At 34.5% G+C, this 25,778-nt stretch overlaps 1 protein-coding gene across 1 annotated transcript; it reads right to left on the bottom strand.

The window, feature by feature from the left end:
* Nucleotides 1-17,087: 17,087 nt before the first annotated feature.
* LOC125075505 lies at nucleotides 17,088-25,380 on the bottom strand. The gene is made up of 6 exons (XM_047687218.1): nucleotides 25,278-25,380; nucleotides 24,977-25,163; nucleotides 23,952-24,141; nucleotides 19,778-20,005; nucleotides 19,010-19,438; nucleotides 17,088-17,558 (listed from the first exon to the last, which is right to left on the bottom strand). Exons 1-6 carry the CDS (start codon nucleotides 25,378-25,380, stop codon nucleotides 17,088-17,090), a joined length of 1,608 nt encoding a protein of 535 aa, XP_047543174.1.
* Nucleotides 25,381-25,778: the final 398 nt, after the last annotated feature.

The raw sequence follows: 25,778 nt of genomic DNA, 5'->3' as shown, positions 1-25,778 counted from the left end.
GTCAAGTTCGTTTAATCTCGCCTCATGTCGAGTAGCAGCCACCCAGCAACGATGGCAAATGTGTTACCGATCATTCAATAGGGCCTGCAAAAAAATAAAAATGCTGATAATGATAGATGATAATCCTTCGATTCGCTTTATAGAGATAAAATAATATCCTACTGATAACACTCGTTTTGCATTTATTGAATAATACAAATTAATTATTTAAATAAAATGTATTGTACTAGTCGATTGTCTTAAATTGTGCTATCACATAAAATCAGAAGATAATAGTGCATAAATAATTGAAATAAAACTAGTTTTTTAACGGATTTAATCGCGTATATTAATTATTTTATTTTAACATTTAATATGTGCATAAATAATTGTTGCTATTGATATAGATAAGATTGTTATAAATATACAGTTGTATGTGTTATATATATTTACATTAAACATACCTGGTCTATTCTCATATGCTCCAAAATATATTCAGCAAAACGTGGTCTTGCTTCTAATATGGGTCTTGACACTTCATGTCTCACTCGCAGCCGTCTCAAAGACCGAGTACAGGTCACACACAAATGTTCCATAGTTAGTAATAATTACAACAATATCAAAGTCCACAAAACAAGCCAAAGCCGATCGTTGTAAACGTAGAAGCAGTCCTTTATCAATGCGTAAGTCGTCAAAAATTAATAGCGGAGTAACAATTTTGAAAGACGATAGTACAGCACAGCTACAAAACTACACTGCCACTAAGTAAATAATGGCATCTAGAAGGATCGCCGGGATCCATCTCTTTCCAACATGTAGCGCTGTCTCATGAAATATCGTTCGTTGCCGCTGCTCTTGTGCTTACAATGAAAAACAATGGCAGCGCGTGGCGCGCGGGGTGGTAGAGGGGCTGTTGGGTCGAAATAGGCACTACCTGGTCGATCGTGTGTTTTTTTCCACTTTTTTTTAAATCGCTTTAGTCCTATAGTTATTAAAAAACTAATTAATTAAGTTATATTTAACATTTTTGTGAAATTAATAATACCACTATAACAGTTTCCCTGCACGAGATACGGAGTTATGCCGATACAAAAAAACATAACACTCGTTGAGATCTTTCAAATGATGTAGGTAGAAAAATGTTACAACACTTGGGACGAAACCGCCCATTGTCCTTTAATGTTACTTTATATATATTAGTAACAACTATATTTTTTGTTATTGACATTTATACCAGTACCAGTCAAAATGCCCGGTTCATGTTCATGTTCATGTTCATGGTTCTATGAAGAAATATATGATTTCGGGAGAATCATGAGATCGTTGCAGTATATTTAGTGCCCATGCGTCTTTTGTTCGTTACGTTATAGGCATTTGAGCTGATTACGGCGATTACAGTATCTTTACGAAATCTTTATGAGCAATTACTTCGTATATGCACGAAGTACGAACAGTCTTGTTTGGAACTTCGTTCAACACACGAAATAAAGTACTTTTAGTCGAACCGATCTCCAATCTTCATCTTTACCCGCACAATGACAAAGGTAAGAAACATTTTTGTGGATATGGAAATATTCAAAAATATATTCTTCAGTAAATAGCCATACGAAGAAAGTGTCTTAGTTTCAACATATTTTTACAGCGATCGTCAGCCCCCAAAAACGACAAAACGAATAAAAGTTTCTACATATTTAGAAAATGCAACTAGCATACCTACGTACGTAAAATACGTTTGTTCCGTCAAGCTGATTATGATGCGATCAATGAGGCTTTGATAAGTGTAGATTGGTACGATGTACTGTAAATGACTGTGATATTACGTGTTTTTTAATTTCTGATCTGGTTCCTACTAAGACTGTTAAGTTTTTAAATAATTATCCGTGTTGGTATTCCCATGCATTATTAAAAATTATTGCAGAAAAATTAAAATTTCACACGAAATGGAAGATTTATAATAGAATATCTGACTACCACACATTTTTTCTTTTACGTGAACGACAAAAATTAGTTAAAGTTCAGTGTTACGATCTATATAACAACGCAGAAAAAAAATCGTCCTGCGGCATACCTGACAGTGTATTTTTATTTGATCGTACTGCTAGTAGTGGAGAGGAGATGTGTTCAATTTTTAATGAATATTTTAAATCAATTTACGATACGGAAACCGCAAACCAAACACTTAAAAGACTAAATCACAGCAACAGTGGTTTGGATATCGGTCATATAGATTTGTCAATAAGAACTGTTAAAAAATACATGAAATCTTTAGATGTCAATAAAGGATACGGTCCCGATGAGATACCACCAATATTTTTAAGAAAATGCTTTAATTCTTTAGGCTATCCTATTTCTCTTCTTTTTAATAAATCACTGAGTTCAGGCATCATGCCTGTTGCTTGGAAGCGCTCGTTCGTGGTGCCTATTTTCAAGTCAAGTGACAAACATAACGTTCAAAACTACAGGCCAATATCTAAATTATGTACAATAGCTAAAATGTTTGAAAAATATATTTATGATACCATTTTTCCGATTATGAGAGGTATTCTGATTGACGAACAACACGGTTTTATCAGTAAAAGATCCGTTGAAACAAATGTGTGTAAACTGGTTCATCGTGTTATAAAAGCCATGGATTCCGGTGATCAGGTTGACGTCGTGAATAACGACTTCTCTAAAGCATTCGACAAAATATCTCATAGTATTCTACTAAATAAATTGGAGCAAGTTGGTATACACGGTGATCTACTTCGGTAGTTATCTTCTTATCTTCGCAATAGAAGCCAGGCGGTGACTATAAAGGGCTTTTGATCGTCATTCGTACCTGTTACATCTGGTGTACCTCAGGAATCTCACCTCGGTCCCTTGCTTATTTAATATTTTTATTAATGATGTTTGTAAAATTTTTGAGCACTCTTCGGTTTTATTGTTTGTGGATAACATGAAAATCTTTAGAAAGGTTTCTGGACTTTCGGATTGCTCGTTTTTAGAGAACGACCTCAACAGTTTATGAAAATATTGTAGCAACAATCTTCTCTCTCTTAATGTTAAAAAGTGTAGCATCATTTCTTTCACACGTAAACAAGTACCGATCACTTATGAGTATCGTTTAAAAGACGAAATTGTTAACCGCGTTACTGAGGTGAGAGACCTGGGTATTTACTTAGATAGCAAATTAACTTTTAAATTTCACATAGACCATATCGTCGCTAAGGTCTATCGAATGCTTGGCTTTGTATTGAGAGTTGGTAAGGAATTCAAAAATTATTATACCATCACACTTTTATACAATAGCTTGGTACGTTCTCTTTTGAATATATTTTTTTTAATTCTCATTTTAAGAGCAGAGTCACTTAGGTGACTATGTTGCTCTGGTAGGTTACACAAATATTCTTATATTTACATTATTTACGTTATCTATTTTCGCGTATTTAAATTATGTTTACCTATATTATACATAATTTTGGCTAGTTCTGAAGTAGGATTAGCAAGATAAATATTACATAGATCTACCTATCAATTGTGATAGAAGAGGCTCGCTACGAACGCACTCCATTAAAATGTGGTATACATCATCTACAGACCCGCAATCGGGAAAATAGGAAAAGAAACTTTCTTCATTAAATATCCAAACTTATTTAATGGAATGTGTCCGGAACGCAGTCTCAACGCCATTACAATATCTTCACGTTTTAAAACACATTTTTCCGCCCAAGAATAATTGGAAGGTTGAATCGTTTTGTACCATATGCCTTTTTCTTTAAACCTCTTATCAAACTATTCTTTCCAAGTTCTTTTAAATCTATCTTTTATAATATAAAACAATCTGAATAGAAAGGTAACACATTCATTATTTCTCCATCATTGCAGGCCTTTTTGGCAAACTGATCGACCTTCTTGTTACCAATAATTCCAACATGAGAAGGAATCCACTGCATACAAATTTTTCGAAGCACTTAATTCTTAGAATTATTTCAATAATGGTATTGGCTATCGGTGTTATTCGAAAAGTCGAGGTCAAATGTTGCAATGAACTTTTTGAGTCCGTGAGGATAAAATTTTTTTTTTTTTAAATTAATTGTCTCAATATAACTTAACACTTCAGCCAAAGCAATAAGTTCTGCGTACATGATCGAAATTTTGTAATTATTTTTAAATCTTATATTGGTTTCTGCTTGGGGATCATAAAAGGCAATTCCCGTTTCATTCTTATCTATAGATGCATCAGTTAATAATTTATAATGGTTAGGATATTGTAAATTTAAGTAATTTATACATTTTCTTTTAATATCAAAAAATATATATGAGCGTTTTGCTTTATTTATGTGAGGTATATCTATCTTAATATGTAGATCTAAGTCAATTTTTGAAGGCCAAATATTGAGATTAAGCATTTCTAATTGAACGCTTCTATGAACTGGTATATTTTGAATTTTATTAAATAATATAATTAATAAAGGATTTTTCCTTCTGTTCCAATATGATTTTTCGAATTGAGGTGCATAGTCATTAAGTAACAAAATTATACTATTGTGTTCTAATTTTGCTTTTAACAAATATTTTTCCCCCAGGTAGCTTCTACGAATAGCTAAAGCTGATAAACCTAATTCGCTTTCCATCACGTGTATAGGGGTTGTTCTTATAAATCCACCGATCACCCTCATACATTGGTTTTGAATTTGATTTAATTTAGATAAATGTGAGGGGGGGGCGTCATCGAACAGAAAACTTGCATATTCGATTCTACTTCTTAATAAAGAAATATATAGCTTCCTTAAATACCGGGGATGAATACCCCAGCCAGAGCCTGCTAAAACTTAAAATAAATTTAATAACTTGGACACTTTATCTCTTACACTAATAACATGAGTTCCCTATGCTAATTTCTGATTCGACCACAACCCTAGATACTTTATATTTCCTACAATTTCTAAAGAAACATTATTTATTCGAAGGTTAATAGATTGGCTATTGTGAGCTCTACTAAACACGCATATTTTACTTTTAGAAGCAGAAATTCTTAAACCTAATTCATCAAGCATTGCAGTAAAAATATTCAAAGCTGATTGTAAATGTAATTGGCGGCGATAGTCAAGTTCTTAAGTGATGTATACAAAACAAAATCATCCGCATATTGCGAGATAAAAACATTTTTGATAGATTGGCATATGTGAGCTGTCGCAATATTAGATAGTAAAGGCGATAAAGAATCTCCTTGAGCTAAGCCCTGACTACAACATCTAGTCATCGATACTGTATCTAAATTAATATTTAAAGATCTATAATTAAGGAAATTCCATAAATAATTACAAATTTTTGATCCAATCCCATAATTGTTCATTAAAGTCAAAAGTTTAGATATATCTATGTTATTATATGCTCCATGAATGTCAATGAAACAACAAGAGGTAGACTTGCCTAGTCCAAATCCGTTTTGTATACATAGAACTAGTTTGCTTAAATTGTCTAGACAAGAGCGAGCTTTTCTGAAGCCCGTTGTGTCCTCAGAGAAAATATTTGATCTTTCAAAATACCATTCAAGTCTTTTGTTTAGGATTGAATAAAAAACCTTACATATACAGGACATTAAAGATATTGGTCTTAAAGATTATATTGAGTGTGGATCACGTCCAGGTTTCAGAAAAGGGATAATAGCAATTTCTCGCCATTGCCTTGGAACTATTCCATATTTGAGAATTACGTTGAAAAGAGTCTAAAGCCAATCTTTACCACATTCAGGTAAGTTTTTTATCATTGAAAATGAAATCATATCTATCCCCCGGAGCCGTATCTTTAGATTTGATGGATACTTCTAACTCCTTTCTAGAAATTAGTAGTTATTAGATCTAACAATTATTTACAACATAATCAGGAGCAAGAGTTTGAAGGATATCCCTTGCGCTATCACCACGTATACAAGATTGTTTGGAATATCGTCCTCTTATCCATTTCATTTGAAACCACATATCATTTACTGAAGACACTTTACATATACCATTACAAAACTTTTGCCATGATTTTGACTTCGACTGACGTAATATTTTTTGAGCTTCGCTTATTTTATTTTGTAAAATACCAAGGTTATTTGGCGTTGGGTTATCTCTTAATGCTACAAGTGCTAATCGGCGTTCAGCTATGGATTTCGAAACAATCATATTCCAAAATGGTTTAGGTTTAAAGGCATTACTAGGGTGTAAGCTAATTTTAATAAAAGGAATATACTTATCCGCGGCACGGTTTATACAATCAAGAAACATATCGTAACCTAATTTCGCAGTTACGGGAAAGGTCATATCACGTAATGATGAATCAATTTCAGAACGATATGAATCCCATTTGGCTAATTTAAAGTTCCTCTTTTTTTATAAAATGATTAGGAGATACGTTATAATTTAGAGTTTTTTGAAATTTGGTTCGCCAATCTGGAACCCTCAATACAAAACGTATATAGATTCTCTAGAAAAAATACAAATAAAATTTATGAATCATGTTCAATACAAGTTTTACAACTCTCAAAAATAAAATAAAATAAAAATCGCCTTTATTTCTACTACAAAGAACTGTTACATAGTACTTATTCTAGGTTATAATAATAATTAATAAATAAATTGTATGTTTTTATATTAGTCCTTGTATATAAATATATATATATATATATATATATATATATATATATATATATATATATATATATATATATATATACATATATACATACAATATAAATAATATAAACATATAAATTAAATAATGTTTGTAGTAGTCGCCTCTGCGGCGTAGGCCTCTCCTAAACCTTTCCATACATCTCTTTCCCGTGTCTTTTGCATCCAATCAGGTCCACATCTCTGAGTGAAAATATCTCTCCATCTTTTATTTGGTGTTCCCTTTCTTCTTTTTCTCTCTCGTGGAAACCACTCTGTGACACGTTTTGTCCATCTATTGTTACACATCCTACATATATGTCCTGCCCAATGCCATTTGAGTAACCGGATTCGTTTACGTACATCTGTTATTTTTGTTTTTCTTCTTATGTAGTCGTTGCTAATTTTATCTGAAAGCTTTAATCCAAGCATACTTCTTTCCATTTTACGTTGGCAGATAGTAATCCTTTCTTCGTCCTCTTTTTTCAATGACCACGTCTGACAACCGTATGTTAGACATGGTAATACTGCTATTTCGAAAACCTTTTTCTTTACATTAGTAGTGATGGTGTTATTTTTCATTATTTCTTTCAGTCCCCAATATTTTTTCCAGGCTAAAGTTATCCTTCTTTGTATCTATTTGTCTGAGCTATTTTTAAATGATATTATTTGTCCGAGATATACAGGATGACTGGTTAATTACTATCAATATTTAAGGAGAATACTCGGTACATGATTCTCATTCGAATTATGTAAAAAAAATAGGTACTTAATTTTTGACCAAATTTCCGTATAAATAAATAGAGTGTGGACACGTTCCCAGCCTTGCCGGCGGCGCGTGCGGCGGCGTGCTGATACAACACCACGCCGCCGCACGCGTGTGTCGCTACCCCCAACCCCCGCCCCGTGGCTAATTAGTCGGGCGAGCGCCGCCGTAAGGTCTGTACGTCCGTCTTCCCGCGCGCGCGCCTAGCGATCGATCTTACGCGTATACCTAATCTGTCGTGTGTGCGTGTGACCCGTTATTACTTATTAGTAATTAAGTATGGCTTATCAATACACAAATGCAGAATACTTGGACATGGTTCGTGCGTATGCGCGTGCAAATGATAGCTTGCCGGGCGCAATCAATTTGTACCGGGAGATGTTCCCCAATCGTGAAATTAAAAATCACTAGTGCTTTCGAAACTATTAAAAGTGACCCATTCGTATTAAATAGTGTGAAAGACAATATGCGTAAACGTGCCGAACTGTGTATCACACGAGAAGGAGCTCACTTTGAACATTTGTTAAGGTTAGTGTAGTTATGTAGGTAAATAGGTAGTTTAATGATTGACAATTGTTGTAAATAAGTATGATTCCATTTTTAAATACGCCGGAAATACCAAGATAGGTAAACAGTTCATATTATTTTTTGTGTCAAGTTCACACCATTTACCTAGTCAATAAATTGGTTGCTTAAACGAATGAAATATCTTGGTATTTTTGCCTGTCCTAGGCCAGGATTAAAGTATGAAGGGAATTGGATCATTTTTGTTTATCTAAGGTAGCCTGCTACCCTGTTAACACGCGGCGGCGCGCGGCGTTTGGATGTAGGTAAACTACCGCGCGATAACTAAATGTACCTACCTACATAACTGTTTTGTGTCGATAACGCAGCTAGGGTGTTCACACGATGCGTAATTAATTACATAACTTTTGGTTAACTTTATTTAGAAGTTTATTAATATTTATGTTATATTAATTTTTATTTTGTCATATATGATCGTCAAATATCACGTCCTCAAGTATCGATAGTAATTCACCAGTCACCCTGTATATATTCGTTTACATATTCAATTTTTTCATTTCCTATTATGATTTCTTTAGGTTTTGCATTGGTTAGAATTTTGGTTTTCGTTGTGTTTAGTGACAATCCCACTTTTTGACTTTCTATTGCAAGTTCGCTGACCATGTTTTCCAGCTCTGTCGCGCTTTCTGCAAACACTACAATATCATCCGCAAAACGCAGGTGGTTCAAGAACTCTCCGTCTATCATTATTCCCCTTGTTTCCCAATCTAGACATTGGAAAATAGATTCGAGCACCGCCGAAAATATCTTTGGAGAGAGTGGGTCCCCCTGTCTTACCTCTCTTTGTATGGGGAATACAATACCTTCTCGTTCTAAGCGTACTTTGGCATGACACTTTGAGTATACGTTTTTAATTAAATTTATGTATTTTGGTTCCACGCCTTGTTGCGTTAGTGATGTCCATATGGCATCGAAATATAGTGAATCAAATGCTTTCGTGTAGTCTATAAAACATATATATAACGTTTTCTTATATTCTTTTACTTTTTCTATTAATTGTGTTATAACTTGTATGTGATCTATAGTTGAAAACCTTTTGCGGAAACCAGCTTGTTCTCGCGGTTGGTTTTCATCTAAGCAATTTGTTATCCTGTTTAATATAATTTTTGAGAAAATTTTTGATTGCATTTTCGATTTCGGATCTGAGGATGCTTTAGCTCTGTGTTTGTATTAATTGCGTTGGTTGCTTTTGTGTAACAATGCGATGAAGAAAATATGCTATCTTCAGTAGTGTAATAGCTTTTTGTAAAATTGCGTTGCTTCGTTTATAATATCAAGACGTCTTGATTTTATAATACCCTGTTTATGTTTCAATTTTCCTGTCCACTGTGTCTTATCGCTCAGCTCTTTATAAGCTTTGCGTAAAGCCCCTGCTTTGTTTATAAATTTTTCAAAGGTTATTTGACGGATGGCTTTATTTCGTTGTTTGATATTTCTATTGATAATTTTGCTAATTTTTGTTATATTAGATATTATTTCTTTTGTTCTTTTCTTTTTGTATAGCTCTTTTCTCTGCTCTAAGAGATCTTTTGTTTCTTGGTTGATGTACTTGTACTCTTGTAGTACTATTTCTAACTTATTGTATTGTTGTTGGACTTCCGTTGACGAACAAACCGCTTCCATAAATTTATTCTCCCAGTAAATACCATCATCTTCTGAGAAAGCTGGTATTTCCCTGATAAAGTCCACGGGTTTAATTTTTCTTCTTCTTATTTTTGTGTCTAAGTTTAGCTCGCATCGTATCATACGGTGGTCAGTATTGAAGTTCAGGTTTTTGATTATATCAAATTTTCTAATGTAAGCTGGTTGATTTGTTAATATATAATCAATCTCATTAAGTTGTTGACCATTTGGGGATCGCCATGCCCATTTTTTATGTGGTTTGCAAGGAAATATATTGTATATTATGTAATAATTATTTTCGAGGACAAATTCAACTAATTTTTGACCATGTGGGCTTCTTTTACCCTATGCGTATTTCCCTATGTTCTTTATACTATTCACTTTTGTGGGCTTTCCCTACTTTTGCGTTGAAATCGCCTAGTAAAACAATATTTTTTGTGTGAACAGATTCTAAAGCATATTGTAATATTTGATAAAAAACCTCTACATCTTAATTTGTGTATGTTTCTGTGGGGGCATATATTTGAACTATTGCCCAGATAGAATTGAAGGATGTTTCTATTTCTAGTAACACAACACGACCCGAGAAACTTTTTATGTTAATTATATTGTGTTTTAAGTTTTTCTTTATAAGAAACCCAACTCCGTTTCTTCCATTCGTTCCAGATGAATGGAATAAGATAAAATCAGCATATTCTTCTATTATTTCCTTATCTCTTCTAGTTTCGCATAAGCCTATTATGTCCCATTTTATTGATTTAATAGCGTAGCTTAACTCTTCAGTTCTACTATCTGATATTAGAGTTCTGACATTAATATTTGCAATATAGAGGTTTTGTGATTTATGTTTTTTGTTTTTATTACTATTAACAGGTTTATTTAATCTATTTCGGTATTGATTTTGACTTTGATTTAGGAGATAATGGTCTGACTCCTCCACGGTGACCAGCCGGCTTGGAGAAGGTAGAGAGTTAAAGGAGGCCCCAGTTAGTTTTTTTGGGTATTTTCTATATTTTCGTTGTGTGGCTTCTGGTTGTTAATATTCAGTTGCACTGGTCGAAAAAAACTAGTTACAGTTTGCGATCTATTTTTTTGTGTGATTGTTTCGTCCTATCGTAACTTTTTTTATTTGATAATTCGTTTTCGTTTTCTGCATCCTCGGGTGAAATTGACAATCGTTTGTTAGCGTTTCTTTCTGTAGGTGTACGAGGTTCAGGTTCATGTTTTTTCAGTGTTACAATTTTGTCATAGCGTAGAACGACTCTTTTTCCTGACTCTCTCTAGTTTTAGGGTTTCCTACTACACTAGGTGGAAAATCTTCTTTGAGAAAGATATTTGTATTGTTAAGCTACTTTTTCTTTTTAAGTATCTCAATCTTTCTGCTGGTTGTTGATATTGTGACAATTATTGGTCTAATTTTTCCAGTATGTTTTCCCATTCTGTTTACATTTTCAATTTCCCACTTTTGACATGTTATTTTCATTTTATTATTTATTATATCTAAGATTATAGAGAGAAGACTTTCATATCCTTTTTCTTTTTCTTCAACCTCAAAAAATATTTTATACAACTCTCATAGTCAGCCTAAATTCAGTCCATTAGAAGTAGGACGTACTCGTATGCTCAGAGATCAAATATTTCTTTTTAAACTGCTACATAATGTTATCGACATCCCTTATTTATTAGGTTGTTTAAATTTTAATGTCCCTAAATTTTGTAACTAATACTAAATAATGTCGATGACCTCGAATGCTGTTGGCACAGACTGTATCAGTCGTAATTATATAATATAATCCCAATCCTTGACATTGTTACTCCTGTGTTAACTCATATACTCAATTTCTCCCTTACCTGTCAAAAGTTTCCTGACGCATGGAAAGATGCACTAATCATTCCAATCCCCAAAAAAAGTAATCCCCAATCAACTTCCGACTTTCGTCCTATCTCTATTCTCCCTTTCCTTTCCAAAGTACTTGAAAAACTAATTTTCCAACAATTTAACACTTTCCTTTACGAACACTCTCTTCTTGATCCTTACCAATCCGGTTTCCGTACAGGTCATAGTACTTCCACAGCCTTAGTTAAAGTCACAGACGACATTCGATGGGCTATGGACAACAAACAGCTCACAATTTTAGTGCTCCTAGACTTCAGTAACGCATTCAATTGCGTCGATCACGATATCTTGTTGAGTCTGTTATGTTCTTTAAACATATCTCCATCAGTGAAAGATTGGTTTCAGAGTTACCTCAGAGGTAGAAGACAACGAATTCGTATCGACGAGACTTTCTCGTCATGGTGTGAAGTCCGTGCTGGGGTACCTCAAGGTGGCGTGTTGTCTCCCTTACTTTTCTCTATCTTCATTAACTCGATTACTCATGTTATTTCTTCTCTCTATCACATGTATGCAGACGATATTCAAATATATCAACACTCAACCCTTGAGAACGCAATTGCTGCTATTAACAGAGATCTAGTGGCAATTTCTAAATGGAGCAATCAGTATGGTCTTAAAATAAACCCTACCAAGTCACAAGTCATCGTTATTGGCAGCCCAGCTATGACTGCAAGAATTGATTGGGCGAACATTCCCCAAGTTGTTTAAAACGGCACTAATATATCTTACTGCTCAACAGTTAAAGACCTTGGCATACATCTAGACCAAACACTTTCCTGGTCAGAACATCTAAGTGAAATTAGTAAAAAAACATACGCGTCATTGAACTCCTTGCGACGTCTACAAAAAGTATTACCAATTCCTACCAAAACTATGTTAGCAAGCTCCCTTCTACTATCTATTCTCGATTACGCGGACGCAAGCTATCTTAATCTAACCGAGGACCAGCTTAATAAACTTGAGCGATTACAAAATCTAGCTATTCGGTTTATTTTCGGTCTCCGAAAGTATGACCATGTTTCAGAATTTCGTTCAAAGCTCAAGTGGCTCCCTATACGCCGTCGCCGAAACTTGCATACTCTCTCCTTCTGTAGTGTGTGTTGTTTAATCCGACCGCTCCTTGTTATTTGAAGGAGAAATTCGAATTTCTTGGAGATCAGTATAGTATACGATCATCACGAAGCCTCATCCTAAAACTGCCCGCCTATAGCAGTAAATATTATAAGCAGTCCTTCACTGTGCAGGCAATAACACTTTGGAACAACTTACCGCTAAGCATAAGACAATCTAAATCGCTACAAATATTTAAAAATTCTCTGAAGAAATTCTATTTGGACACTAATAATGATGACATTTGAGATACAGTTATTTAATATCCTATTATACTTTCTATTATATTTATTAATAATATTATACATATTTTTTTTATTACATATACTATATAGATATATGTATGTATATATGATTTATTTATAAATATCTATAATCTGTTTTATATTTTATTTATTAGTATTTTTTTGTATTTATGTATCTGCTATATTTATTGAGTTGTATTTGTTATTATTCCATTATGTAAGTTTTTACTGCACCACCATATTGCCGTCTTCCATACACATTATTCCTCTAACCCAAAGGTTGTCTGGAAGAAATGGCTCATAAGCCATAAGACCGCCTTTTGCTTGGCCAACTTCGTTTTAAAGACTATATATATATTTTTTTTTTATCTTTATGTATATTTGGTGTGCAAAAAAGAGTAAAATAAAAAAAAAAAATATAACTAAAACTAAATATGCCCAAAATAGCTTTATCCATCGGTCATGTAACATGTATAATAAAAAATTTAGTACTATAGATATATTTTCATGTTCCCTTTTAAGTTATAAAAATTGATTGATTCTGACATTGATTTAACAATTCAATAATGAACGTTAATTTTGTCTTATGTAATTAATATATATTTTTTTTATGTTTTAATTTTTTTTAATTACTAATTTTAATTGATTTTGGTTTTTGTAATTATTGTTTTTATATCTTTAAATAACTATTCTAGTTCTTATTACTTTCTGCTTCTAATTTGTAATAGATATCAGTGGAAACTTGATTGGTTTATGTATTATTTTATTGTTTTTTCATATTACTATTGTACTGTTTGTTTCCCGAAAATAAATAAATAAATACCACTTGAATGTTCAGATGTGGAAAGTGAATTATATGATAGTGACGGTGAATTCTTAGATAGACAAATTGATCCACAAGGCAGTGATGATAACAGTGCTATTATTGAGAGTAGTGATGAGGAAATTCCTGATGAAGACAATATAGATCAGTCAAGTGACACTGATTGCGAAAATATTCCAAACAAACGTACGAGACGATGTATGCGATTTCCTTCCAGTTCTGAAGACGAAGGTGGAAATAACGTACCAAATCAGGAAATTGCAATCGCTTCAGACGGAACTATTACGCAAGAAAAATTGAAAGCATTTCTTGCAATATTGTACGCACGTGGAGCGTACGAAGGAAATACTTTGAGACTTCAATATTTGTGGAACAATAAGTGGGGACCATCATTTTTCTCCTGCACTATGAGTAGACGTGATTTTACTGAGATTCTGCGATACATTCGTTTCGACAAAAGAAATCAGAGAAGTCAACGTTTGCAAACAGAAAAGTTTGCTTTAGTCTCAGCAGTTTGGAATAAACTTATTGTAAACAGTCAAAATTGCTTCAAGCCGGGAACTTATATTACCGTCGATGAGCAACTTTTTCCATCAAAGGCCAGATGCAGATTTACTCAGTATATGCCAAACAAACCCCATAAATTTGGCATAAAATTTTGGTTGGCATCTGATGAAAAAACGAAATATGTGGTTTCCGTATTTAAGAAAAGACGAGACTCGAAATGCATCAACCCCCCTAAGTGAATTTGTCGTAATGAAACTTGTTGCACCGTATACCATGAAGGGTAGAACTGTAACAACTGATAATTTTTTTACAAGTATTCCTTTAGTGTTAAAATTAAAATCTAAAAATACTTCGTTGCTTGGAACAATACGCGTAAACAAGAGGGAACTGCCAAAAACTTGCAAACAAGACAGCATGGCCGTTTCTCAACGTTGTTGTACAAATCCAATGGATGCACATGTCAGATTAAGTAAGAAATAAATAAATAATTAGACAATTACAAACAAGGCTTACACTATGTATTGTATGTTTTAATCAATTCTGTAATAATAATAATAATTTAATTTAAGTTATTTTTGAATTGTGTTGATAACATTGATACTAAATAAGAGGGTACTTTGACTTTTCTGTTCAATATTGTGAGTCACGTGATTTGTAGTGAGGCTTATATAAGTGATGGAAGCTCGGTACAGAACGGTTCCCCACCGAATACGTTCTGAGCCGAGGTGCGATCTCATAGGAGACACCCTCAGGACGAACGTCACTCTCGAGTCCAAAAGGGTTCACTCTAAGGCCTCTGCCTCTTAACACTCGCCCCAACGTTCGGTGACGCTGTAAAGGCCAGTAAGGCCAACAGCAATACTCAACCATGATACAAAAAAAAAAGGTACAGGACGCTTTACTTCGACTTTACACTTTACTCTTCCTGGAGCAGCAAGGTGCTAACATTTAAGGTACTGTTACGCGGGTTTCCGTTGGAGTCTTTTTTAAAAAACTATTTTTAAGGAAACAGAGATTTATTAAGATTTAGACATAGAATTTAACAAAAGGAAACAGTGGAAATATATAGAAAAGATGTCTGAACGGTATGACGGATTCGGAGAGACTGACCATCATTCTTCGCTTTTAACTACTGAGCCATTATTGCTGTTGCAGCATGCTGAAGTGCACGTCAGCACATAAGGGTGCATCCACCAGGCGTAACAACCCCCCGCTTAGGTTGAAACTTCACGGTTGAAGCGTGAATGTTTCTACTGGGATAGAGGTTTAAAGAACTCTCAAACGCGGTTGAGGTTCTGGAGGTTCTTGTAATTCGATATTTACAGAACTAGGAGGACTAGTAGGAAATCTAAGTTTTTTATAAAGATTCAGACATCTTCCTTTACAAAAATAGAAAATTATAAATAGAACAAATAGTAAAATTAACACATAAAGTATGATAGAATGATTGTATACAAGTTCGGAATTGTCGTCTAAATTTAAAGCGTTAACAATTTGCAGTATGTTATCTGTATCCGAATTTAATTTAATAAACTTATCTAAATTCAATTTGGGGTTGAATTTTAAAGAACTAGAATTTACAGTATCATTGAATTTCTTAAAAGCAGTGAGGTTACAACAAGGGTCATTTATCAAGTTGAAGTCGGAGTGGACAGAATTTAATTTTATAATATTATTATTGGAACTTACTAATTTTATATCATCACAATATCCAATACATTTCGGCTTTAGGTTTAATATACCTGTTCCTAACAAATTTATATCAGCAATATCATTTTCGCAATCAATATGTAGTTTTGTAGGATTTGAATGTGTGAAAATCCATTGATTGTAGCCTAAGTATTGCCAGAAATGTAGGTTCCCTGAAATAAAATTTGTTCTACATTCCTTAGGAAGAGAATACAGAATCTTAGACATAATTTCTGTTTCACAAATAGGGTTATCGACAAGATTATATTCTTCTACATTTTTACAGATATAGTTTTCATTAAGAATAAGTTTACAATCATTAAGGCCGTTAAGTAAACAATAACTGGATTTATCTTTGTTAACAGCTATATAATTTGCAGATGGAACAATAAAAGCAAATGAGTTAGATACATTATTATTATGAGGTAAGGGAACTGGAATAATTTTAAACACATTAAATTGAGAAATAAGAACTAGAGGAATTTTAATTGTAAACAATAATTTGTTATCTATGATATAAGAAACGATTTCAGATAGTTTGATTATAAGATGAATATTTTCTAACTCTAAAGGTACAGGAAATTCTGAAAACTTAGGTATATATTTAACATTCATAACAAGTTCATTATATAAATCTTTAGGAGTAATGACAGAAGGATGCAGAGTATTTGTTTTTTGTTTTTTGGCAAAAAGAATAGAATTAATGATGTCTTCCAGTTTATATGACATATTTAGAAGAGCTGATTGGAGTACATTAAATACTTCTTAAACAGTAGCTCGAAATAAAAGAGAATTATTATTAACAGTCATACTCGTGAGGCGAGACGTCAAATTTTCAATAACTTCATTTTCATTGATTATTGTGAGTGACTCATTAAATTTAGAAATAGCAGACTTTGATATGATAAGGTTTTCTTTGACAAGATCTAGTAGCTTCTTATCATTATTTTTAAGGTGCTCAATTGCATTAGCATAGCGAATTGCATAATTTTCATCCATGGTGCCAAATACATGTTTGAAAACGGTACCGATGCCAGAGAACCAGGCGGACCTTTTATACTTAGAAGGAATAAGATGAGTGTTTGGGGTTCTTGTTGAGAGTTTTAAAATGAGAATATACAACTCTTGCGCGTATAACATATATTTTTTAACGTTAAAAATGTTTTGATTAACCGTCGGTAGCGTGAGAACGATTCGAGGGCGAGGCTTCTTTCAACGGCCTCTTTCAAGCGGCGTTCCGTTCTACGTCTTGACATGCCCCCGGCCTTGGAAGCTCCAAATTCCAAGAGTTTACGTTGTCCGCTGCATCCAGAGGTAGCGGGCAAATTTTAGAGAAGGCGCGCCGTGTAATTGCGCCGGATGCGACTCTATTGGCAGCAACTCTAGAAACTCCATCCTTCCCAGGGAACGTAGATACGATCCGGCCCATGCTCCACTTTAACGGAGGGCTGTTGTCATCTTTGATAAGGACAAGAGTGCCTTCCTTTAATGAATCTCTACTCTTCATCCACTTTGTCCTCACTTGTAGCTCCGAAACGTACTCTTTTGTCCAGCGGGTCCAAAAGTGTTGTCGGACTTGCTCAACTCGTTGGTACCGCGTGAGTCGCTGAAGTGCAGCTTGCTCATAGTCTTCACTAGCAGGCGACGTCAGTGGACGACCAACCAAGAAATGGGCAGGAGTGAGTGGGGAAAAATCATTGGGATCCGTTGACATAGGAGAAATAGGACGGGAGTTCAGGACAGCTTCTACCTGTGTTAAGACTGTACTAAACTCTTCAAATGTAAAATGAGCGTTGCCTAGCACCCTTTTAAGGTGATGCTTACATGACTTCACCCCCGCTTCCCATAGACCACCAAAATGAGGGGAATAGGGGGGAATGAAACTAAATTGAATATTATTGTTAATAGCATAATCTCTAATATTATCTGCGCAATTATTTAAAAATTTTGAAAATTCTGTCATTAAGCCAGTGAAGTTTCTTCCATTGTTCGAGAATACTTCTGCTGGTTTACCTCGACGTGAGATGAATCGCTTGAGCGCAAGTAAATATGCATCAGTAGACAAATCACCCACTAATTCGAGATGGATGGCTCGAGTTGTGAAACAAATAAATAAACTAACATACGCTTTTGTTAATTTTGCACCTCTGTCCTTTCGATTTAGTATGAGCACCGGCCCAAAATAATCAACACCCCTGACTGCGAATGGAAAACTTATAGCTAGTCGCTTAGTTGGTAAATTGCCCATCAGTGGACACAGAGTCTTGCCACGAAACCGCGTGCAAACAACACACTCGTGCACAACCCTCTTGGCAAGATTCCTGCCGCTGACTGGCCACCACGTTTCCCGAATGGTAAATAATAACAACTGTGGTGCTGCGTGTAACAGTTTTATGTGTTCATGGCGAAATAACAGGTAAGTAAAATGATGTTTAGATGAAAGTAGAATAGGATATTTTTTATTATAATCGAATTGAAAAACGTTAGACAATCTTCCCCCTACTCTTAATAATTTATTTTCATCCATAAATATATTTAAATTTTTTAAATTACTTTTAGTTTTTGCTTAATTTTTATACATTGTATCATACTCAGGAAACGATTCGCGCTGCGACAACAAAGCAAGCGTGCTAACAGCGTCTCGCAGCTCATCCACACTCAACGCACCCGTTCGTTTTGTGTTTGTCTTACGCGTGTTATATAAAAAACGTTTAACGTATGCCATGGTGCGTTGGATGCGGTTGAACCGCGAGAAAATGGAAATAAATCATTACAATCACCAAAGGTGTTACTTTGTATACTTAAACATTTAACTTCCGGTAGATTGTCTGCGTTTGTCATGGTCGTATGTACCTGAGCTGAACGTGACGTAAAATTAGGATCGTGAAGAAAACTTGGGCCTTCCCACCACAACCCCAGGTCTTTTAATGTCGATAAATCGGTACCTCGTGACACTAAATCAGATGGGTTATCGTGTGTTGCGACGTGCCTCCATACAAAGTCACGCGTCAGCTCCTGTACTTCGACTACCCGGTTCTGTACATATGTTTTTAATTGATAAGGTGCCATACGTAACCATCCTAAAACGATAGTTGAATCGCTCCAGAGTATGACGTCATCGAACTGACAACGGAGTGATTCAATTATCTTCACAGCAAGCCTAGCTCCCGTTATAGCGCCGCACAGCTCAAGCCTAGGAACAGTTAAAGTTTTTAAGGGGGCTACTTTGCCCTTAGCGCATAACAACCTTATTGTAACACCTTCTTGCGTAAAGGTACGTACGTACGCACATGCCCCGTAAGCTACTTGAGAGGCATCAGTAAAAATGTGTAGTTCTGAACGAATGTGAGACCTAGCAAATGTATGGCGCGGTATACGTATGTTACAAAGTTCATTGAGACTATTTAAAAACTTATTAAATTCATTTGACACATCGTGAGGTAACTCTGTGTCCCAATCAATCTTTAACAACCATAATTTTTGTAATATAATTTTAACAGATATTATAGTCGCGCTTAACAAGCCTAAGGGATCAAAAATTTGAGATATAATCGATAATATACCACGTTTCGTTATCTTATTAGGGTGAACATCAATTTTAGTTTGATAATTAAGCTGATCAGAGTGACTAAGCCAACTCAATCCAAGTGTTTTTGACTGTGATTGTTCACCTAATGAAAGATTTTTAAACACTTGTGTTTCCGATTGTACATTATCCCGTTCAAAATTAAATAACCATTTACGAAGAGGAAAGCAACCCGAAGCTAAAACTTTAGTAGTTTTTTCGCATAATTCTAATAATTCATGCTTATTATTGCTCCCCGTAATCATATCATCAACATAAAAGTCCTGTATTATTATTCGTTTAACGTCAAGGTCATTGCACTCGATAGCTAATTGTCGCAAACATCTCACGCTTAGAAAAGGCGCCGACGTAGTCCCGTAGGTCACCGTGTTCAATCTATAGCTCTCGATGGGTGCATCTGGATTGCTTCGCCATAATATAAGCTGGAGGTCGCGTTGATTTTCCACGACTAACACCTGCCTATACATCTTCTCGATGTCGGCACAGGCTATATAAGTATTTTCGCGAAATCTCAATAGAATAGAAAATAAATCGCCTTGAATGGCTGGCCCGACCATCTGCAAATCATTTAAAGATTTATTAGTTGTTGCTTGCGCACTCGCGTCGATCACAACCCGCAATTTTGTAGTTGTACTATTTTCATTAAACACACAAAAATGCGGCATGAAATAATGTATATTATTATAAGTGTAAACACGACTCATGTGACCTAATTTAATGTATTCATCTATAAATTCTTTATATAATTGTTTACAAGTCGGTGAAAGAGAAAGTCTTTTCTCGAGAGAAAAGATTATTGATATTTTATGTATAACAGAACATTGGCTTGTAAATTATCAGTTTATGTTTAACTTTAGTGGTCACCAGATGGCTAGTATGTTCAATAGAAAAAAAGCTATACGTGGTGGCTCATTAATACTTATTAACAAAAATCTAAAATTTAAAGAACGTAAGGATGTTGTGAGCCTTTCTATTGAGCAGACTATTGAAATAGCCTGTGCAGAGCTTGAGCATGTCATTGTTGTATGCGTATACAGACCTCTTAGCGGGTTATATGAAGCATTTGAGAAAATATTGGAAAGTGCATTATTGAAATTATCTGGATCAAGTAAATATATTTTTATTTGTGGTGACTTCAACATAAATTTATTAGAAAACTGTAGCACAAGTATTAGATTCAGATCATTATTATATTCATATAACCTCATTAACTTATTCTTAGAGCCAACTAGAATCACTGAATCCACTGGAACATGTATTGACAACATATTTACCAACTGTGTACCTAATCATAAATGTATTATAAATATGTTAAGTTCTGATCATTGTGGACAGTTGGCTTCATTTAATTAATTAATTCTATAAATATTTATTAATATATAATATAATTCTATAAATATAATAATTCTAATGAGCTTTATAACATTTTTTTTTAAATTAATTGAAACAGAATTTAATGCCATATTTACTTCCAAGACAGTCTATTCTAGGAATTTTCTTAAATTTAATGATTGGGCGACTGTCGGAATTCACAAGAGTAGGCAGAGGTTGTATGAACTTTATAGTGAAAGATCATACAACCGGTCTTTTTCATTTATCAGTTATGTTAGTGCCTACTCTAAACTATTCAAACGTGTATGTCATACAGCTAAATCATTGCATATAAAAAAAAAAAAATATTGAGGCACCTGATAAAATTAAAATGACATGGAAAATTATTAATTGTGAAACTGGAAGAGTCAAAAATAACATCTCCGACTTTAGCTTATCTATTGACAACAATTTATTTTCCTCAGATCGGGATGTTGCAACTGTTTTTGAAAATTTTTTTGCTGACATTCCATTTTCGACAACTAACTCATTAAATTCCTCTCCTACCGTTGCTGAATCATTATTAAAAAACCATGTGGAAGAATGTAATATTAGCTTTAAATTTAATACAGTAAGTGTAAGTGATGTAATAAGTTCCTTCAGATCACTAGATATTAAGAAAACGGCCGATCTGTGGGGGATCTCTGTCAAGGTAGTCAATTCAATAATTGATGTAATCGCACCCTACCTTGTCACTATATTTAATAAATGTGTCCTTAGTGGCGTGTTTCCTGACCTCATGAAACATAGTAGAGTATTACCAATATTTAAATCAGGTAGTACATCAGACCCCAACAACTATAGGCCCATCTCTGTACTATCAACTCTTAGCAAGATCTTTGAAAAGTTATTACTAAATCAAATGCTAGTACATTTTAACAATAACAAGTTGCTACACAAGAAACAATTTGGATTTACAAGGGGTCGCTCGACAACTGACGCTGGTGTTGAGCTCGTTAAAAATATTTACAGGGCCTGGGAGGAGTCACAGGATGCCTTAGGGATATTTTGTGACTTATCTAAGGCCTTTGATTGTGTGCAACACGAAACTTTGGCCAGGAAGCTAGGTCATTATGGAATTAGGGACACTGCACTCAGTCTTCTGATTTCGTATCTGAGCAATCGCATTCAGAGGGTTGATGTAAATGGAAAGAGATCTCCCGGGTCTCCAGTTACTGTGGGGGTCCCTCAAGGATCAATTCTTGGACCATTTCTCTTCCTTGTTTATATAAATGACCTGCCACATCTCCTAGGTGATAAACTCGAGATAGTATTGTTTGCTGATGATACTTCTTTAATTTTTAAAATAAAAAGACGTCTTTCCATATATGACGATGTGAACAATACTCTCTCTGAAATAGTAAATTGGTTTAGTGTTAATAATTTAATGTTAAATAGTAAAAAGACTAAATGTATTAAATTCACTACTCCCAATGTAAGATGTGTCAAAACGAGTGTATGTTTAAACGGGGAAGCATTAGATGTTTTAGAATCTACAGATTTCCTTGGTATGACAATAGACTCTAAGCTCCAATGGGGCGCCCATATAAATAAATTGGCGAATAGACTCAGCTCTGCAGCCTATGCGGTAAAAAAAATTAGACTTTTGACTGATGTGGATACGGCACGCCTTGTGTACTTCAGTTATTTCCATAGTATAATGTCGTATGGCATCCTACTCTGGGGTAATGCAGCTGACATTAATACTATTTTTGTACTGCAGAAGAGGGCTATTCGTGCAATTTATAACCTGGTCCCAAAAGATTCGTTAAGAGGTAAATTTAAAGAAATTAAAATAATGACTGTCGCTTCTCAATTTGTTTTTGATAATGTTATGTATGTACGCAAAAACATAAATGATTTTCCCAGAAATTGTGACGTACATTCTATTAACACTAGGAACAAGAATAAACTTGTTACTCCAAGTACCCGATTACACAGGGTTAGTAACTCTTTTTTGGGGCAATGTATACGTTTTTACAACAGGATCCCAGAAAACGTTCAAAATTATTCAATTATAAAATTCAAAAGAGTCGTTAAAGAGCGTTTGTGTGCTAAAGGATATTAAAACACTAATGACTTTTTAGTTGACTGCACACCTTGGGAATGAAATGATCGCCTCCAGGCTGTTTCAAACAACTAAAATATACTTATCATTGTATCTACATGGAAAATGGTTAAAAAAAATGAAAAAAAATATATCCCGCTGAGTTTCTTTCGCCGGTTCTTCTCAGGTCCGAGGTGCTAAATTCCGAACCGGTGGTAGATTTTTGACAATCAATAAGCAAGTGCAAACACTTCTATATTGAATAAAGATTTTTGACTTTGACTTTGACTTTGAAAACGTTTATACGCTTGTGTGTATGATTCGCCTAACATAGCTGGCGAATCTTTAAAAGGAATCGAAACAATAAACCGGCCTTCGTTATCGCGTTTAGTATTTGTTATAAAATGATTCTCACAATTTTGTTCAATATCAGACAACATGCGACATCTATCGGGAACTTCTTCAATCTTCCAAAACTTTCGTAATTGTGAATCTATATTTTGCGACAAATTACAACAAACAGTGTTGTTAGAACACGCGAATGTACTTATCGGTCCCGACACTATCCAACCTAGTTTAGTATTTTGTAGGTAAGGGCCGCACTCGAGACGTATTTTTCCGTCACATAATAATTCCCAAAAGTGATCAGCACCTATCAAAATATCAATCGGATTACCTTCTAGGTACGAGGGATCTGCTAGCGTAATATTATTAGGAATTATTATTTTATTTATGTTTATAGGTATAGACGGCATACTAGCGACTATTTTTGGCAATACGTAACATTGTAAACAAGTTGTATATTCTCCGTCTAAGGAACGAATATTAATTTTACAGGATTGGAAACTTTGCGTGATAGAATTACCAATTCCTTGTATTTTTTGAATGGACTGTACTACTGGCGCGTTAATTTGATCACATAGTGATTTTCGAATAAAACAGCATTGGCTGCCACTATCTAGTAGAACGCGGCAAGTAATTGCATTCCCTAATTCATCTACAATATTGATTAACGCGGTTGAAAGCAAAACAGGGCTAGTAAGCGACGACTGCGCGGCTTGTACGTCTACATTACCTATAGTCACCTGCGATGAATAGGATTGCATTTGTGTGCGTTGAACTAATTGAGAAGGATCACTACTACACTCGCCTTGCTCGTGCGCCGACAGCAGCGACCTCCGTCCCTCAATGGGGCTGCGGCTATGCTCGCGATGAATGATCGTGTTGTGCTTAGCGTTGCACTTCCTACACGGTCCAAACTTACAAGTCTCTGCGCTATGTGCGGGACGCAAACAGTTTTTACATAATTTGTTATTAGTTATGAAATTAATCTTATCATCTATGGTTAAATCTAGGAATTTTTGACACGAATATAAGTAGTGATCGATTTTACAATAAGGGCATTGTTTTTTATTAAATTTATCGTGTTTTGACGTAGTTAAATTGCAGTGAATTTTAGAAATATTATGTGAAGTTTTAGTGTTAATTTTAGACTCGTAACTGTGTTTTGTATGTGAAGCTTGTAATGTTTCAAGCATATCCGCCCTTGATTTTAGAAATTGTAACAAATCATCTACTTCTATTCGTGTTTTAGACTTCTGAGCTTCTTTCTTTTTGTGTTCTTGTAATAAAATATCACTCCTATACTGCTCCCATTCGCGTTCAGTGGAGCTGTCAAGTTTAGTAACAATTAAGTAAATAACTATGGAATTCCAATGCTCAGTGGGCTCGCCTAATAACTTTAATGATCTTAGATTTTTAAGTACAGTATCAAATAATTTACGTAATAATATAGGTGACTCATACGTTAGGTGCTTAAGATTAACCAGAGCTTTTATGTGATTATGAATAAGAAATAAGAAGCCTACTGTTGTTATACCTATTCATAAGCAATTCCCAAGCGGTATAGTAATTATCAGAGGTAAATTCAAGGGAGTCTATAACTAATGAAGCCGTACCTTTTAAAGATGACTTGAGATAGTGAAACTTTTGAATATTACTTATGTCTTTAGAGGTATGAACTAGTGAGATATACGTATTCTTAAATTCTATCCACTGATCATAGCTACCATCGAAAGTAGGCAAATTAATTGTAGGCAATTTAACTGACTGATGCACACTCAAACTGTCTTCACTGATTTGTATATTAGGTGAAGCACAATCTATGTCTAAAATGCAATTTGCTTGCGCTAATATACCATAGTACTTACATTCAAACGATTCCCTCTCGTCAAGTTGCTCATCACTTTGAGACTCAGGAAGAACCTCACCTAGCTTATTTTGCACTTGATTAAAATCTGAAAATATATTAATTGCACCTTTAATTCTTAAATTTAATTCCATTCTTTTATTTCGGTCTAAAACCTGATCCTTGTACGAATTAACATAGGCAGATAACTTGGTAAGGCGGCCTTTCAGGGATCCTCTTTGTTTGGTCAACTCCTTGATTAACTGCGTCGTTGGATCTCCAAGTGGTGATACCGGTAGTGGTACTATAAGTTCTGGTTTCGACATTTTGAGATCCGACTCGAAGCACCAATGTTTGGGGTTCTTGTTGAGAGTTTTAAAATGAGAATATACAACTCTTGCGCGTATAACATATATTTTTTAACGTTACAAAATGTTTTGATTAACCGTCGGTAGCGTGAGAACGATTCGAGGGCGAGACTTCTTTCAACGGCCTCTTTCAAACGGCGTTCCGTTCTACGTCTTGATAATGAGAAATAGAATAGTAGTCTGTCATCAAGTCATCGAACATGGAATTTAAAGGTTGAAATATAGTTTCGCACTCAGATTTATCGATTTCTTTATTCGCAGGACAAAGATGCTGAGAAGTTTGTAAAACATTTTTAATGTTATCTATATGTGGTTTAATATATTCTATTTCTATAGGTACAATAATATGCAAATGG

The sequence above is a fragment of the Vanessa atalanta genome, chromosome W (genome assembly GCF_905147765.1).
Source record: "Vanessa atalanta chromosome W, ilVanAtal1.2, whole genome shotgun sequence".
NCBI lineage: Eukaryota > Metazoa > Arthropoda > Insecta > Lepidoptera > Nymphalidae > Vanessa > Vanessa atalanta.
Note: the sequence above shows the minus strand (reverse complement) of the source record. Positions and strands in the feature narration are given on the sequence as shown.